At 43.0% G+C, this 19,716-nt stretch overlaps 2 protein-coding genes across 2 annotated transcripts in view; both read left to right on the plus strand.

Moving 5' to 3' along the window:
- The window catches only part of kndc1 (kinase non-catalytic C-lobe domain containing 1), a 199,415-nt gene extending 190,912 nt beyond the window's left edge, over positions 1–8,503 (plus strand). Inside the window, exons 27-30 of the mRNA XM_084321925.1 lie at positions 267–389; positions 798–857; positions 2,658–2,815; positions 6,309–8,503. Of these exons, the coding sequence (XP_084178051.1) occupies positions 267–389; positions 798–857; positions 2,658–2,815; positions 6,309–6,537 (570 nt within the window). The 3' untranslated portion in view covers positions 6,538–8,503. The remainder of the gene's footprint in view (positions 1–266; positions 390–797; positions 858–2,657; positions 2,816–6,308) is intronic.
- A 1,796-nt stretch (positions 8,504–10,299) lies between these two features.
- LOC311234681 (homeobox protein vent1-like) lies at positions 10,300–11,348 on the plus strand (the record flags this gene model as incomplete). The annotated part of the gene is made up of 3 exons (XM_084321926.1): positions 10,300–10,522; positions 10,712–10,944; positions 11,070–11,348. The coding sequence occupies 3 exons, from the start codon at positions 10,300–10,302 to the stop codon at positions 11,346–11,348; spliced, it is 735 nt and encodes a 244-aa protein (XP_084178052.1).
- Between the last annotated feature and the right edge of the window lie 8,368 nt (positions 11,349–19,716).

Consider the following 19,716-nt stretch of genomic DNA (forward strand, 5'->3'; position numbering starts at 1 on the left):
TGAATCAGAATCAGAAAAGTCTTTATTGCTAGCTAAGTAAGCATGCACTGATGCACACACAAGGAATTTTACTTGGTCGTTTGGTGCATCAACATTAACAGACAATTCAAATAGAATATGATAAAAAAAAATATATATATATATATAGGCCTATATATATAAACTAAATTAGCAATTATTTGTTATTGTTTTTAAAACTATTTATTGTTATTTTGTTTTGTCAACTGTTTTTTTTTATTATTATCAAGAAATCTCTTTTGTTGCAGGCACAAGTGGCTTTGCTGACCAAGTTTCTGTTGATCGGCAAACACTGCTACGAGTCAAGGAACTTTGCCACAGCCATGCAGGTCCTCGGCGGCCTGGAACATGTGATTGTCAGGCAATTACCAGTAAGGCTGCATGCGATCAATCACTTTTCAAATCACAAATTCTAAACCCCTGTAACAAGTAATGAGTCCAGTGCCCTCAGGTTAAATGTAATCTGATGCTGTTATTGGAATCGGACAGTATTTAATTACTTTCAAAAACGAGCTCCACATTAAACATTAATGTATTCAAATAAGAAATGGGAAATAAAAGCACCACGAGGAGGTCTGTGTCCTATCATCATATGAAGAGCAATCAAAAACCCTGCAATGAAAAGATGGCAGTGTTAACTAAATACAGGAAATTTCCATATTCTCATCTGAGGGCAGATTATTGTCATTGAGATTTTTGTGTTGTGCTGAAGCTGGGCTATTATTAGCCTTCAATTTGCAGCTCCTAAATTAACCTTCCTGCTCTTCTCTTACCAATAGGCTTGGAAACAGCTGTCTACAAAGTTGTGTGAGATCCTAGAGGAGCTGCGAGCCGTGCAGGTGTGTGTGTGTGTGTGTGTTTCAAGTGTGTTTTTCTTTGTCACGTATAAAGTACATTACAGTGAAATGCTTGGTTCTGTATGAGCCCCCTGAGAACGTGCTTCATACAGTAAAAAAAAAGTTAAAAAGAATAAAGTCCAAACACTATACAAACTAAAGTACAAAATGCAAGCAATGAGGTACAAAATGCAAACTTTTTCAAATGCAAAAGGCAACAACGAGGTATGGATGTAGTGAAATTATTTTTGTAATAAATAGATAACATGGTGTAAAGTGTCTATGTTAAAGGTGAGTGTTTAAAGTGAGTGTGTGGATGTGTGTGTGCAATGAATGTAGACGGGTGGTTAGTGTTTCATAGAGTCATTGAGCATCCTGATAGCCGGATAGAAGCTCCTTTTGAGTCTCTCAGTACTGGCCATGAGACTCCGGTAGCGCTTGCCTGACCGCAGCAGTGCAAAGTGTGTGCGTGTGTGTGTGTGTGTGTGTGTGTGTGTGTGTGTGTGTGGGGCGGACCTTCCTACAGGCGATATAGGCGGTCGCCTAGAGCGCCACCCAGAGGGGGGCGCCAAAAAAAAAAAAAAAAAAAAAAAATTATTTTAATTTTTTTTTTGTGCAGTTTTGGCGCACCCTCTATATCTGCAACCATTATTTTTACATAAAAAAAATTCTAACATAAGGGAAAATGAGCCAAAAATCTAAAACGGTCGGTCGGTCTGAGCCTCAGCTTTAGGTGTTCACAGTCAGAACATGCTAGAGCGCTGTGCATTGATGGGTATCGGTCAAGTGTTTATAGAATTGAGCGTTGTGGAAAGAAAGACTAACGTTAGAGAACTATGAAGAGGCAAAAGCCATAAAAAAAAAGAATTACAAAAAAATAAAAAATTACAAAAAAGGGGGGGGGGGCGCCTAGGGTGCCAAATGTGCTAGGTCCGCCCCTGTGTGTGTGTGTGTGTGTGTGTGTGTGTGTGTGTGTGTGTGTGTGTGTGTGTGTGTGTGTGTGTGTGTGTGTGTGTGTGTGTGTGTGTGTGTGTGTGTGTGTGTGTGTGTGTGTGTGTGTGTGTGTGTGTGTGTGTGTGTGTGTGTGTGTGTGTGTGTGTGTGTGTGTGTGTGTGTGTGTGTGTGTGTGTGTGTGTGTGTGTGTGTGTGTGTGTGTGTGTGCGCGCGTGTGTGTGTGCGAGGTGCTTGTCTCTCTAACTGAAGGCCGGTCCTCGAATATTGACCGCAGGCCAAACAAACCAATAGAAAAAGTCAACTGTGTGTCACATGCTCACAGCTCCTGATCCTTGAATATCCCTCCAACCCTCAAAGAAAATCAATTAATCAAACAACTCCATATAGTTTCAAATCTGGCTCTAACAAAATGTAAATCAAAAAACACAAGCACTTTATCTAAAATTGGAAATGAAAGCATGTCGGGGGCGTTTGGCTTCTCGCCTACTATATTTCCCTGGGTGCACACCAGCTAACAGCTAATCAACAAAGATTTTATTTGAGCAAACATGCATGATGATTAGCTTTGTAAAATTCAAACTCGCTACTCATATCGCTGTTGAGTTTCATAGGTCAGTTATGCACATAAATGGGCAACCTAGATCACACAAGGCCTATATAGTACACCTGATTATAACGTTCATGTACTGCTGGCGAGCATTTCTTTAGTAGAACACGCGGCGACGCGCATCGTCTGCACTGTGAGCTTCCCCTTTTTGGAAAAGGACACGTATCATGGTTTTTGAAGGCTAGAACACATGGACAGACAGACAGATAGAATAGATTTCCTCCTACTCTCCTCTACCTCAGGTGTTTCTGAAGAGCGATGATCTGTGCCTGATGGGAGGGGAGCATCAGAAGAGAAGACCCACCCTCCCCGCCGCTCACATCCTGGCCATGCACATTCAGCAGCTGGAGATAGGAGCCTTCACCCTCACCACCGGAGCCTGCAAATGGACCAAGCTCAAGTGAGGGACAATCCACATAATAATAATAATTAGGGATGCCCCGATCACGTTTTTTGCCACCGATACCGATCACTGATCGTCGTGAGCCATATCGGCCGATACCGATCCGATACCGATCGTTTTTGATTAAAAAATTTTAATTTAATTTTATATAATTTTTTTTCTTTTTTTATAAAATATATATATTATATAATTAGACTTGTACTTGTATTATCTGCGAGACATCGCCACCACGCAACAAGCTCCACTGTCTGTGTGTACTCTAGTAGCCTCCAGCTACGGCCTGGATTCTCCGGAGCTGCACCTGGACCCTATACTTGAGTAGCCTCGAGCTACGGCAAGGATTCTCCTGCGCTGCAGATGGACCCTATTGGTATAACGTTACTGTGGTCATATCACATTCAACATGCCCTCAGCTCGAATACGCATCGAATCAGTGTTATAAGACATTGATATCAGGAGCTATCTGTAGCTACTGCTAGCCGGATATATAACGTTAATACAACGCCTCAGTGAATTATTTAGTTCAATGGGACATTTCGTTTTGAACAGTGAACTAACTTGCGCTAACGTGAGCTAGCTGAGGTATCGTACACGTCTCTACTAGACTTTGTGGAGCGTTTGTTGATGTCAGGAGCTATCGGTAGCTGGCCGGCTAGATACCGTTCGGTTAGACAATGCCTCATCATGTATTAAACTAAAAGTGAATAGTTGACTGGGTCATTTTGTAACGGTAGCTAAGCTAACGTTAGCTCAGGGAGACGCCGTCCTCCCGTGTCCCGTCCCACTAGACTACTAGACCCGTGTTTACATGCGTGCAGGAGGGGCTGGAGGGATGAGCAGACACCGCACCACTGTGTGCAGCTCCCGGTGTTTTTTTGCTGGAGCTTCCACCAGGAAGTGTATTGGCACATTCGTTTTGATTGGTTGAAATTGCCTTCATGTTTGCCACCTACTGCCACCTACTGCTTTGGCAGTGTACTACATCAGTGTGCTTGGCTGACAAAAATGAAAAAAAAAACGAAAGTGTGACTTGAGGCGCATGACGTCGCGGCGATACGCGGCGATACGTATAAGAAAACAATACGAAGATGATACGAAAGGTGTAACCTCAGCCTGAGACAGAACTCAGCGACAGCGAGTGAGATCGGGTTTGACAATCGGCGAAAATAAAGCATTATCACCGATCACCGATCGCATATTTATACTGATTATCGGCCGATAACGATCGGTGGCCGATCGATCGGGGCATCCCTAATAATAATCTTTATTTATATAGCACCTTTCGTACATAGAATGCAGCTCAAAGTGCTTAACAGAGCAAATTTGACAATAAAGCAAAAAAAAAAGAAAAAAAAAAAACAGGAGTTTAAAACCACAAAAAAAGGCAAAAAATGTAAATCAGCTAAAAGCCAGAGTATAAACATAGGTCTTGAGCTGTGCTTTAAAGCTATTTACAGAGGCTGCCTGTTTTAGATGTAGTGGGAGATTATTCCAAGCCGTCGGCCCATAGAAACAAAAAGCTGCTTTGCCGTATTTTTTATATTTCATTGTAAGCACCTCGAGCAGGTCCGCACATGGCTTTTAGATCTAATATACTCTAGTGGAGCTAAGTAACTCATTACAATAACTCTAGTACTTTACTCAGTTACTGTAATTGAGTAGATGTTTTACAACAACTTCTTTGAATGAGTACGGTACTCATTTTACTTCTTCTTGAGTCATTTTTCAAGTATTTACTATTACTTGTACTTGTATTTTAATTCAACAAGTGAATTCCTGTTTCAATGTTTCCTAATGCAATAACTGACGGGAAATCCATTTGGGTCCAGACTGTTCCCTAGAAACAGAATACAGAATTCCAGTGAAACCGTCGATAAGAGTTAACTAGAGTGAGAACTCTCATTTACAGTATTCTATTTTATTGTATTGCATTTGCAATGTTGCAATTGCATCAAAACAAGACCTGACCATCCCCAAGCTTTTGACTGTAATTGCCCATCAAAATATTTCAAAGCCACACAATGTACAATTTGGACCGTGCACAAAATGTCAAAGTTACTAGTAGTTGAGTCACTTGTTTACTTTTACTGGAGTAATTTTCCAGACGAGTCTTACTCCAACTAAAGTACTGATTCACTAAAGTAACACTGTGTAATATTTTTCACTGTGTCCATTCTTATCCATTGAAATGAATGTTTGCACTGCCACAGAAATACAGCATCACTCCAACACTTATCATATGGATACCATACAGAACAGGCATGCAGTCGTGCACAAACGCGGTTAAACGCTGTTTAGGTACAGTAGGTCACTGAGGCTGCACGTGCGCACACACAAATGCGTCCACATTGTCACTGGACTCGTCGCGCCGGCCGGCACTTATCACCTAGACTTTGCATAATAATAGGATACCGATAGCATAACAACGGACTCCTCTCCTCCACTACCGCCTCTCCACCAGCGTCAATGAGTCCTCGGAGCAGCCGCCCAGCTCCGGCGGGGAGTCGCTGAAGGAAACTGTCCTTCTGTAAACTAACTCTAAGTTACATTGTTAATTTAGTTTGTATTTACTTTTCTAGTTTAAGTTATTCAATTAAAGAAATTGTAACTACAATTACATTTAAAACATTTATGCATAATAATCATCTGTTCTGTGCGCAACCGAGGGAACATGTATGCGCGTGCGCGGGAGCGCGCGTGCACGTGGCGTTTGGGCATTTCCCATATTACGACTGCACCACTGATACAGAAATACAGCATCACTCCAACACTTATCACATGGATACCATACAGAAATATCAACCCAACGATCAACTTTCTCCCCGAACCTGTAAATCCCTGACTGTACCAAAGTCGGCCAAGTTGTCACGAGGACACACTCCCCCGTCACCGTGTCCTTTCTTTTTCCAATTCCTATATGGTGGCCAGATGCTGAGGTCACGGCAAGTGGCGGATGGATGGTAATGACACAGCTGCTGAATGTTGGGTCTGCGATAGCGGTGCCGGTGCCGGTCCAGATGGCGCCTGGGATAGAGGGGTGGGGGGTGGTGATTGCCGGGCCAGGTGCTGAGAGGCACGCGGCTGGAGCCAGATGCCGAGGTCAGAAGACATGGCATGGAGAGGCCGTGCTGTTAGACCCAGACCCCAGACCCGGCTGCTCTCCAAACCGGGTCACCCACAGTACCGAGGATCATGTCCAAAAGAGTGGAGAGGGGCAGAATATGCATAGGGTCAGGCAGCGGCGAAGAGATAATGAGCATGCTTGTTCTTTATCACTGTGGTTTTCTATCTTGTTATATTGTTTTTTTTTTTTTTACATGTCTTGTTCTTATTTGTCTTTACCTGTGTGTCTTCTTGTTACTTGATACATGTCCTCTCTCTCTCTCTCTCTCTCTCTCTCTCTCTCTCTCTCTCTCTCTCTCTCTCTCTCTCTCTCTCTCTCTCTCTCTCTCCTCTCTCTCTCTCTCCTCTGTCCTGTCCTTGGCCAAAGGAGCATAGCGAAGGTGGTGAGTCAGGTCCATGCCTTCCAGGAGGCCTTGTACCCGTACAGCCCTGACCGTGAGCTGCAGGCCTACCTGCAGAACCGCATCTCCCACCTCTGCGACTACGACATCAACCTCCTGGCCGTGGACAGCGACGCCAACTTCCAGCCGCCCACCGAGCGACACACGCGCAGGATCCAGGACACGCTGAGGAGGGTCAAGGCCACCTTCCAGTGAACCCTGGCCCCAGTCACAGCCTCCACACGGAACCTCTGAACCCCAGGACTCCCAATGGCAGGCCAGGATCCACACCGGACCGAGACCCCAGGCCCAGGCAGACTTCACCTGCCTAAACCAGGCCATGACCCCCAGTCAGACTTCACCTGCCTAAACCAAGACTCTTAAAGGCCCCATAATGCACTCCTTTTCAAGTTAATATAGGTCTCTGAGGTCCCCAAGACATGTACTTGAAGTTTCTTGCTGCAAGTATACCACTCAGATTATGCATTCTAGCATGCCTCTCTACCCCTCTGTTTCAGTCCTGTTCTGTGGCTGTTTCTGTGTCTGTAGCTTTAAATACCAATGGGCTGCTGCCCCTCACGCGCCTGGCTCACGAAATTCAGATCAAACTGGCAAACTAGGCGTTGCAGATCAAATATGAATTAAGATACAGCAAATGCATGTCCTATTTCTCGCCTAAAGTGTTGTCAGAAAACATTTCAGTAAACCGAAAAGACCGACATTTTGTACATGCACATTTTTCGCACACACACACACACACACACACACACACACACACACACACACACACACACACACACACACACACACACACACACACACACACACACACATTTGAATACTTTATTTGGTTCCACAAATTATATTACATAAACAGGGAATCAAATGTATCAGGGCCAAGCAGCACTGAACACTTAAGGGTAAACATAGCACCTCCTTCTCCACGTGGCTAAGGTGCCAATAATAGCCGAGACAGAGCAATATTTGGCTATTTGTTTGGCTTTTCTTTTAGACATTGCACACACACACACACACACACACACACGCACACACACACATAGGTCAAGGACCACCCATAGGCAATGAGGGTGTTGTGATTGATCAGTGATTTGTCAGTCATTATTTTCTATGTCAATTGTGGCTGCAATTCTGAGCGGCTTGTTTCAATAGTGAGTTCTTGTCACAGCTGAACTGTAGAAACCGCACCAAGTTATTTCACATTTTATCTGTTGAGACAACCCCTCATTGTGTAAAAACAATGCAAAGCACTGGAAAGGGATCTTTTTACATTAGGGGACTTTTAAGACCCTGCTGGAATCCTTAGTGATTTAGAACCTGGTTATGTTCATATTGCTATTTTTGTGTTTTTTTTGTCAAATAGCAGTTGACTTGGGTGGATTTTGTTCCCAGTTTAGACCTGAAAGATTAACTTTCTCCAAACTGAAACCTGAAACCCCCCCCAACTGTATCAAAGTCAGTCAAGTTATCCACAGCTCAGATTACCTCATCAATTTCTAAATTGAGAATTGATGTGCAGTCCCCACACACATAGGTGACACACATCAATGGGCTGTATTTCCTCACAAAACATCTGGTTGTTTTTTCTGTTAGAAACTGTCATTCGGAAGTGATAAAGTAATGGGCAATGTTTGAAGTGATTCTGTATAAAAAAAACACCAATAGCCGATAAGATCTCTGCATAGTTATACCTGAAATGAACATGACAGCACTCAATATTAACAAAGACATATTCACCCAAATTATATATAGTATGGCTATTGTTTTTTACTAAGAAATATGGCAATTCAAATATAGGACATCTTGTTTAGTTCCTGGGAGTTTTTTTCGTTTTTGCTTCAGCTGTCTTGCTTAAACTACAACACTTTGCTATGTTTGACAATTAGTTGTTTACATAATGAATGTTACATGAGTTTGTAAACCGAAAGCTATTCAATTAGTATAAAATAAATAAATGTAGGGAATTATTGTGGATAGTGTGTGCCATGAAGAGGGGGGGGGGGCACAAAACCTTTATCTTGCAATTACTTTCAACTCAGTGATCTTGCTTAAACATATCAAGATATCGGTGTGCAGAATGTTGTTTGAACAGCAATGTTAAGTCTATTTTTCTATTTTCTATTTCTCTGGCTCTTTTCTCCTCTATAGTCTCCTACCATGAAACACCCAGGGTGGAATGTGTCATGTTATAAGGATGTTCTTAATTTAGTCAAATAAATGCGATTTCATACACCCCTCTGTTTCCAAACGTCATTTGTTGTAACAGTCACCAACCATTATCATCATTATCATCACTAGAAATCACATTAAAGAATGCTTTAGCCGCTATGATGAGAGGCTGTGGGATAGCCCCTTTCGTGCATCACAGTCACGAAAGGGGCTAGCTGTGGGGCAGATCCATATGATGGTTAATCACGCTCCTTCCATTCCAGACAAGTTTGATTACCCATCATACAGTGTGTGTCGTGTGTGTGTGTATGGTTCTGCCCCCTCTGGAACGAGGGGGGTGAGGAAACGCCCGCTGTGTGATGTCCTCCTCCCACAATGAGCGCGCACCTCAGACATTGTTATCTCACGGGATCGCGCGCACCTTCAAAGCCAGCCAGATAAAGGCGCAACAAGCCTAGGGGATCCAACCTCCAACAGATCATCGATAAAGGAGACATTCAACGTGCCCTTATCCGCATTGTCGCAGCTAAACGATCAGTTTAGTCCCATTGTCCTTGAGCCGCTGGGTACCGAAGGGCCTGAAATAGTTGCAACGGTTTGCACGGGGACGCGGTAGAGTTGGTCTTTTTCAAGTTTTGTCACATTTACATTTAGTCATTTAGCTGACGCTTTTATCCAAAGCGACTTACAAGTTCTGTAGGACAAGTCATCAGGAAGGGCACAGCTGTAATGTACATATAAGGTGCATGTACATTACAGTGAAATGCTTGGTTCTGTATATGAGCCCACCCCTGAGATTGTGCTTCATAAAAAAAGTAAAAGAATAAAGGCTAAACACTATAGCCTACAAAACATACAATATACAAACGCGTGTTTTTTTGTAATATATATAGTATATAGTCTCAGTGGCCTTCATATTTTTTTGGGAGACGGCCGCAATGCAACTAAACACTCCAAGTCCAAATGTGTAGACGCTTTAAGCAGCTGCTCATTGTTTTGCCCAGACTGGGTTTTCAAAGCTTCCTCACAGCTTGTTTTACCAAATTTACATTTGAAGGGGCGGGCAGTTAAACCCAATTGTGTTGCTACTGTAATACCTTTGATCTGGAATGTTTGTACCCACGGTGCCAAATGCTGGCTGTTGGGTCACTGGCGCCAGTGCTCACCGGGGTATCGTGTGTCGTGTCAATACCAAACCACTGGGATTGTATTGCTTTTTTGCTCTCCATTTGATTGCATGTCTCCATCAAAGATACACCAGTTTACGTTTAAGGCCTAGCACGTTTTCACCGTCAGAACTTTTAAAACATTTAAAACTTGTATTGGGGGAATCCAATACAATCCACGCCTCGGCCATAGTGTGACTGTGAGTGAAAACTTGTGCAGACTTTCAGAGGGCCGACGAAGCGGCAGACAGATAACACTCTTGATTTTATTATGTCCCTCACTAACAATAACGTGATCTATAAAGGACTCCACCTCTGGTGGAGATATAGCTATTTCATTCAGGCGGACAAATGTATGAGCTCAAGGGGTTCTCACAGACTTGGCGGCGCCAGGGCTTCACACACTCACAGGAAATGTAAAGACTTCAATAACGAGCCATTAGCCCTAATCATTGGGGATCGATCAGGCGTTAACGCGCCTTTACAAATGCAAATCGCGGCTAGGGACGGGCCTATAAAGCGGACCCTCGAGAGGAGTTGTCACAATACGCTCTTCTTCTTCTGAGTCTGACCCTCTCTCTGGACACAGGTCGCTGAGTAGCACTGACGACCATAAAACAACAACATGGTGAAACACTTCTCAGTCAACTGGCTGGCTCAGAGCCATCACGACAACACACCGCAGGAGGACCAGGAGGACGCAGTGGATAATATGCCGAACCAAAGACCCCACGTCCCTTGCATGGTGCAGCCTCGTCCACCTACATCTTATGCCAAGGGTCACCTACTACAGGCCAAACGAAAGCCATTAAAACCAAGTGTCGTATGCACGGATTCAACGGAGGAAAGTAACCACCAGGAATCCAGCTTCAGCTCACCTTTGCGCGCAACTGACTGCTCGTCACCAAGTAAGTCAAGTCTTGAAATGAAATTAATTGAAATTAAACGAAAACAAAATAAAACGACACTCTTAGGGTCATGCAGCCATGCCATGGGAATATAGTATATATAGGCTAACCGTTGTGTTCCTTTTTCAGTTTCAGAAATCAGCGGATATTCTTCTGGATACGAGAGCGAAGCTGCTGCTTCGGAATGCCTTTCTGTGGACGAGGGCCACGACGGAGAGAGGGACGGGGCCCAACGCCGTGTGCGCACCAAGTTCTCCCCGGAGCAGATCCACAAGCTGGAGAGGATCTTCAACAAGCACAAGTACCTGGATGCTGGGGAGCGAGTCAAGACCGCACAGAAGCTGAACCTCTCCGAAACTCAGGTAAGATGCGACACCACCACACCACACCCAACAACAACAAAAGTACGATTTGGAGAGATTTCATTCGATTCGATGTATTGTCTGTACTGCTGTATTAATCTTTATTTAAATTGTGTCTTCTTCAGGTGAGGACTTGGTTTCAGAACCGGAGGATGAAGCTCAAACGAGACGTGCAGGACCTGCACGCCGAGTCCTACCTCGCGCCCACACTCTCTCCCATGATGTTCCAACACGTGCCCTCAGTTCAGTACCACGGCTTCGGTGGACAGCGCCTCCAGTACGCTCCCCCACACCAGGCGTTTTACCCGGGCATCATGCCCCAGTTCCCCCTGCAACCATCCCTGCAACAGCTGCTTCCCCCCCAGCCCGCCCATCTCATGATGCACAGCACACGTTTCTACTAGGCCGGGGACTGAAAGCATGTTGAAATGCAAACTAAACTTGAGCGACTCAGACACTTAGAATCTAAAAAAAAGTACATCCACAGTTTTTTTTTTTTATTCCATTTTTTTGTGAAGTGTTTTTATAAACCTATATCTGGTGTAAAGATGTATAGAAATCTAAAACAAATCTATTTATCATTGAATAAAGTATATCTTCTATTGCAATAATGCTTTTTGGTTGTTTTTATTTCCCACACGCATGCCATTTTGGCTATTTGAGGTATACAAGCATAAGATGGCAGAATTATTATTCAGGCCAGGTTGATGCTATTATCTTTATTGCAGGATTAGTTGAACATGAATAGATTATCCCTGTCCTTTTATCCCGGATGAGCCTACATCAGAGGGCCAATGAGCATGTTATCAGACTATAGGTTGACAGAAATACCATTGACTGGGTAAACGTTATTATCAGCGCCATTGTGTGCCTTCCTGGACTTGATCCCCTCTAGTGGGACGTGACATGAGACTTAGGGTCAGTCCTAATTCATCCATGCAAACAAATCATATTAAACTACACCGCAGAGTATACTGTGCGTGCATACACTCGATGCAGAAAGCAGCACTATATACAGATGAGGCCGCTTTGTTTGCATCTAATTGATTAGGGAAACAAACAGTGGATAGACAGTGGGCATGGCCCTTTCTCCACGTCCACGGCCAGCGCGACACCGACCCCATGCAACGCTTTTATATGAGCGTCAACTAATCCTGTTTGTCCCCGACTCTGCACTTCAAACGCCATGCTAACTGGGAAATCACGGTCGACAATTAGACCAAATTAAGTCGGTCATCGGGGAGTTTACACTTACGGCAGGAGCCCCCTGGCCCGGCTCCAGAAAGTCTGGGGTTGTGTGTGCCGAAAGACACCGATCTTTGGTTTGAAGTTAAGCCTGGGGGACTTGTTGCTATTATGTGATTTGATCGTCCCTTGAAGTACGGCAATAGACAGCACACCGTTGTCTACACCCACAACACAAGGAGGTTAACATAATAGTGATCAGAGAGGTGTCCTATGCCGTAAGAATTTATAGGCTGGTGGTGAATGTCTTTCTTAAACCCTTTGCGTTTTAAATAACCTGTTATGCAAACAGTTAATAAACTAAACATATTCTGCCTTTTAGAATCAACCTGTCTGATACTTGAAGAGTATCAGCTGCTTTATTGGGTTTGGGGCATGTTGCAAGAGGTTTGCGGTAGAACCAGCTCCTCAGCAAATGCCCATTCAAATGTAAGTCAATAGAGATCAAGCGGGTGTTGACGTATTCTGATTCTGACGAGTGACACGCCCACTCAATGTCAACAAGCAAGGGATATGTAGCCTATATAGAGATATCGTTGTCTAAAATATCTTTATAGATTCCTTGTCATCAGGTTGCTGCGGTGACAGCCAGGGCTTCTGTCCTCTATTAATCCACTCAAAACGATCATAGTGTCCTACCAATCACCCACTGCCATTCATTATAATAAACTGATCAGCAGCTGCACGATCAGAAAATTGTTTCAGGCTGATTGAATGCCACAAGGCAAAGTGCATATTTGAGGTTTGATTTGGGTGCAAGTCTGCTACTCATATCAATCAAGGCGCCACGTTGGTATATAGGCCTTGTTGAATGGTCTAGATATGTTTGATGATTAATCATGATATTAATAATAGCCAAATTGGAGGGTACACCAGTCTCACACATGACCATTTATTTGAACAATAGTTTACGCTCATTCTTTGAAAGCAGATGCAGATTTAAGTCATGTCGTGCAAATATCAGATATCTCCCTCTCTTTCACCTAGCTGAGATGCCATCTACCCGATACTCAGACTTACTGGCGCCTGGCTGGACAAACACTACTGGACGTGTGAAAAACCACAATTGCGACATCTATTAACCTCAATTACCACGACCATAGGGTTTTTGTATCGTTCCGTTGAGATCTCTTTGCATATGCAAATAAAGAAGTGTGTCCCCTCTATATAGTGGCCATGGTCCTGTCAGAGAGCAGGGAACACACACTCAGAGACAGGCGACTATACTGCACGGATAGGCCTATACACAATCATCATGGCAAATAAATTCTCCATAGAATGGCTATCTAAAAGTTTCTACACAACACAGAAAGACAACGAGGAGGATATTCTAGAGGCTACGGGGAGGGAAGTCCTTACAGAAATATTTCTTCATCCCGCCGAAGAGCTCGCAAAAGAATCAGGACGACAATACTCTCCTCCAACCTCGCCACACAGTAAGTTCAGCTTGATCACCCTCACTTCAGAATAGCTTTTTGTGTGTGACCAGAGTATATAGACGGGTCGGTCCTTGCAACGGGTTCGATTGGATGTTGTTGACCAAACAATTTGTCCACCTCTCCAGATAGCTGTGGCTACACCACCACGTCAGGTTCTGAGAGTGAAGTGGGAGATGAGAGCGAGGAGGGCGAGTCCGCTCTGCACCGGAGGATGAGGACCAAGTTCACGTCTGAGCAGATCGACAAGTTGGAGAGGGCTTTCAACAAGCACAGATATCTCGGCGCCACTCAGAGGGGGAAACTCGCGGAGAAGCTCAACCTCTCTGAAACTCAGGTAAATAGCCGAACCCTTGAATGACCACTATAATAATGTCTGAAAAGGCTGACTGTGGAATGTTAATGTCAGGAGTGTCATTGTTCAGCTTCAGATGTCACTCAGTCTCTCACTCTCCACCTTCAAATCCCGTCTTAAAACCTACCTGTCCTCCCTATAGCATTTAACCTTCCCTAACCCTCCAACCTGCCGCGCCCCTTTTCCCCTCCCCTCCCATCTCTGCCTCCCCTCCCCTACCAGCTCCTGTATTTTTTGTTGTCTGTTACTGTCGCTCTATGTTCCTGTGTATTCATATTGTTCCCTGTTTCCCCTGTGGTTCTATGTTTCTTTTGTTTCTGCCTATCGGCGACCTCGGGTTATTGAGAAACGCTCTATAAAATAAATGAATTATAGATGTCGTTTGAATAACTGTTTTAGTGCACTCTCTCTGAGCACAGACAACTCTCTATATGTTGAAGGGGGGAGGGGGGGTAGAGAAGGTGACAAAGGTCTTTAGTCATCATAATAATAATAACAGATATATAATTCTGGTCAATTTTTTATGTCATATTGTCATACCTTCTGTTAAAAAAAAAATCTATGAAATTGATTGAACTTGCACACAAGAGAGAGCGTTTATTAACACGATCCCCTTTATTCCAGGTGAAAACCTGGTTCCAGAATAGGAGAATGAAGTTGAAGCGCGACGTGCAGGATAGGAAACAGGAATTCATCCCAGCAGCACCCTCTGCTCTGCTCCCGCCTTTCCTGCGAGCTGTCGCTCCCTCGTTTCAGCACCCCGCGCTCAGTGGACAGCTCCTCGCCTACAGGCTGCAGAGCGCGCTCCACCCGCTGGCGGCGCCGCGCCTCCCCTTCCACGCGCTACAGCAGTACACGTATCCACTGTATGACGCGGCCCCCTCCTACTACACTGACTCCTCCTACTCCTACTTATCGACTCAAGGTTGATTATTTCACATGGGTGACTTATTAGAACTTCTATCTAGAATCTAGATATTTTACCATTGCTCTCTTTTTTTAGAGGGGTTCAACATTGTAATTATTTTGCAAGAAGATGTCTTTGTGTGAAGAGTATTTCTTCAAATGTAATTATAGCATTTTCTTTCTTATTTCACTGGTTCGGATTAAGTGATTCGGGGTGATGATGATGAGGTTTTCTAAATAAGTAAATTCAATGTTTTTGCCATCTGTTGTAACCTTCACGTGAATTGTAAAGGCAAGGAACAAACGGGGCTGTTTGCAAAGCCATTGGCTGTTAGCACAGTATAGGCATACGGTGATCGACATGTCAAAAAAAGAAAATAAACCCTATTTAATGGTTTAAAGGACAGGACCTGCCAGACTTTCAGTCTTTGTTTCAATGGTCGAATTAACACCAAAAGAGAAGATGACTTTAATTCACTCAATTAACTCAACTTTGAATATTGATACCAGCACTAAATTCTGATAGCGTTTTATGACTTGACATTAGCATAGGGCGGTCATTCAAGGTGGGCCTGTGGACGCATACAGATGTTGTCTCGGGCTGCTGCAGGCAAATATTTATCAGTGGCGTCCGTCCGGTGGGTCGGCTCCAAGCCGCGACTGCAGGGCTTTGCTCGTTTGAGATTTGCATCTTCAAAGGGACATCAAAGAGGTGGGGGACTACGAGATCATTGAAATCCATTGAGCTCTATTGTCTTTCAATTGAACTACTCACACTTACTTGAAAGACACTAAAGGACGGCGGCGCCCTCGAGTCTGCTGTAGGTGTATTATTGCCTCACGTTAAAGTCATTAGTTGTCACCAGCTAAATAGGTGGCTGATTGTCAGTCTGTCATAAAGTAGGCCATGTTTCAATTCGGATTCAAAATCATTCTTGTCGGTGTAGTGGTTGCTCCTTCTGTCTCCAGCCTGATACCAGCTGATGTTGAAATGTTAAATACTGCCTGCTATGTGATTTAGATTTGACACCTAACTAAAACGCAGGCTTAATGCAACAGTCACGTCCCGATTTCACGCCTGAAGTCGCCTATATGCTATTATTATTGTTAGGTTAGGTTAGGTTTACTTTATTTGTTCAAGGGGGACAGTCACAGTGTACACTAAACATTAAACAAAAACGTAAATGCACCCAATTTTAGCCAAAAAAGGCTAATTTCCATTGGTAGTTCCCCTGCCAGAAGGTAATAACATTACAATAAAAACAAAAACAAAAGCACATATAGTAGGACATAAGATAGAGATACAGGGCACAATACAGTAATGGACACAAGGACAGAGCACATCACAGATTAGATGGCCCAGGCATAGACAAACGCACAATATCCACACACTCAAGACGAAAGTCTTTTTCTGGTCTGCATCCTCTTAGCAGTTGTTTTGTATTGAGCCGTACTGTATTGTACCCATTCTGCAATCTGTTAATAACGTTTTCAATCAATCAATCAAAACTGCACACACACACACACACACACACACACACACACACACACACACACACACACACACACACACAGGTCAGGTCAGGTGGTCTTACTGTAGGTCAGGTTACCATAAACAAGGTATAGACTACTTCTGATCAGAGGCCCCATACAGATTACTGCATTCATTAAAGGGGAACGCCACCAGAATTATGAATTCCAAAATGTTATTTCCATGGCCTATGGAAGTTCATTCAATATTTGTGAACATAAGACTCTCTTTCAAAGCCAGATAAGTTAGCCTCTTACTTGTGATGTCATCAACTATAAAGTCTGGAGCTGTTCCACTGACAATGAATGGGAGACTGATTTTGGACCCACATAATGTTTGTTTTGAGGTTTTATACCCAAAATGAGCTATATTATCATGTTCTCAGTTCTGGAACAGATAATGTACCTTATAATTATAACACCCCCCTGGGTGCTCTCAGTGTCATCTAACCTCTCTCCTAATTCATTATTAATTGACAGCTTCAGACTTTATACATGATGACATCATCACAAGTTAGATTTTTAGCACTCTAGTTCCCGGTCTTAATTTGAGATAAAATGATCAGAGTCACAATTCACAGGCCTATGGATTTTAGTCTTATTTTACATGTCACACAGACTTGTGTAACTCATCTAACCAACCCCAGACAATCCATGGCCTTAACTGGGACAGTTCATGATGCTGATTGGAAACATCAACATTGATAAACATTTACATTTGTTTACATTTGTTACATGATAAACGATCCATTGGCCTATAATATCCAAATGCAACAGGGTGGGGTATCGGTGACTTGAATGACAATTGATAAGCCATTGGTTCATTTGAAGTGAGATTTGGGTGAGTGGTTCAGGTTAGGGAAGTGTGAAGTGCGTGCTGCTCGGGGCAGAGGCTGGCCGGCTGCAGACGCAGTGGAGCCGGCGTGGTGGGGACAGACGGGCCCAAGGCTGCTCGCAGGCTGAGCATGATGACTTCACATCAGACACTTCATCCTTTTCAAGTCAGGGGAGCCCAAATGACACCCCCGCCCCCTTGCCGTGGTGCCCAGGCTCATTGAAACATATCACAGACATTATTACTACTGTATAGTTTCAATCCTTAGTTTATATGAAGGCGGTTCTCAACCATTTTCACATCATGGACCCCCGTTCTGATTTTGTCCCATGCAGCAGGGCCCCCTTCGGAGAAGATAATGATTATGTGTTGCAGACATGATTTAGTTCAGAATTCCATAGCTGTACGTGGGGAGAGTGACGCCCATGATCACAATAGTCATTCCTATATGCATTCTCTAATTGTGCTTAACTTCTAGTGAAGAAAATAGTTGTGAAATTAAACTATTCATTGTTTTTAATGGTTTAATGGTACCTTAATGGTTTAATGCCAGCCCTCTTGTGGCTAATCTACCAAAAGTGAATCTTTAATGTCTTTAATGTTGGAAGACTATAGTTGACTGCAGTGCTTTCAGCTAATGCGGTTCCTTCAATAAGCAATAAACAATATAGCCTATTATAGATAATAGCATGAGTTATCCCACCTTTGAACAAATAGAAATAACTAGCAAAGCCTTAGACCATATAACTACTTATAATGGCTGTAAGTCCTATTATATCCAAGGAACACATTCTCAAAATACATCAACAAAATAGAAAATAATTGCTATTCACTGTGTTATTTCCTTGACTGAAAATGAACAATTAGGCCAGTATTTAATTTCATACTATCTTTATTGAAGAACAATAGCAGCCAGTTTAAATGGAAGCAACAGATATTCCACATACTATAGCAGATCTCCAAAATTACAACATGGTCACACTTTAAATACACTTTTAATAGCATATAGCAACAGTATTTTAGTTGGGACGTTTAGGGAACAGGTCGAAGGTGAGTAAGACATGTAGAGTGGAGGATAAAATGGCAGAGACGGGAATCATGTGGAGGAAAACCTCTGCAGTTCTATTTCCCCATGCCTCACGCCTCTTTAAAGCCACATCTCAAAGAGCTATGTGCATAGGAAAAAGGAACAGTGCAAAACGGTTCCAGGAGCTGGTTGTCACATGCTTTGAACCTCAAGAGATTGGCATCCAAAGACTAACTAATTCTAAACACTGGCTACACAGAATCAAGTCATGCCCAAGTAGCCTACATTTTGTATTGAATCATTGTATTAATACATCTGGAGATGTAAGGTTGCCTTAACAGAATGCAATAATCACATTACGTTGTGTATGAAATGACTTCATCAGCTGTTGGATCTGATGATGTCCCTAAGCTTATATGGAATTAAGGACATGGTTTCCACACCCACCACCCGACTTGAACTACCAGCAACATTGATATAGCAGAGCTTAGTATATAATTAATCACACATGATTCTTTACAATTGTCCCATTGAAATCCACACATATCTAGAATATGCAGCTTAAAATGTAAGTGTAGTCTTCGTTATACTAGTCAACCTTTCGTAAACGTAAGATAGCCTATTATGTAAAACAGCATCAAAATGATAACATTTTGATGTCATAGGGATATATTAACCATAATTATTTGTTGCAACTGCAAGTCGTACATATCTAAGGAACATAGTCCAGTGGTTCAACCTCTTGAAAATACTCCATGAACCAATAATAGCAATAAATAATTAATAATAAATAAGAAAAGTTATCTATTTAACATATACTGTTATAATATTTACTGGAAATGAATGCTTAGTCCAAGATTTAATTTGATCTTTATTGAAGAATAATAGCAGGCAAGTTTAATCAGAGTTGTTGCAGATGTTCCAAATACTAAATATAATGCAAATCTTCAATAATACAACATCGTTACACTTTGGGCCGACATATTAGCACAGAATGTGATTAATAATATGGAGCCACAAAGAATCACCTGAGAGTAAAGTGTCTTGGATTGGATTTGCAGTTTGCAGACTTCCATTGCATGCTTGGATCAGGGTGCCGTCTTTGTTTCTGGAGCAGGCTGCAGATCAACAGACGTGTAGAGAGAGGACCACCGTCGGGAGGAATTATCTCTGCAGCCCCATTTTCCCATGCATTATGCCTCTTTAACGCTACATCTCAAAGAGGTATGTGCATAGGAAAAAGGAACAGCGAGTGCGAAGAGTCACAGGTCGCCGCGTGTGCTTGAACCTAAAGAGAGCAGGGGACCAAAAGAACAACAGAATCATATGACTACACAGCAGAATATAGTCATTCACAAGTATCCGTTCACATTAACTCATGTAGTCATGGTAACATCATGCGAAAAACACATCATGCATTGGGTAACAAAAAAGAATA

Source organism: Notolepis coatsorum, assembly GCF_963971535.1.
Source record: "Notolepis coatsorum genome assembly, chromosome: 9".
Classification (NCBI taxonomy): Eukaryota; Metazoa; Chordata; class Actinopteri; order Aulopiformes; family Paralepididae; genus Notolepis; species Notolepis coatsorum.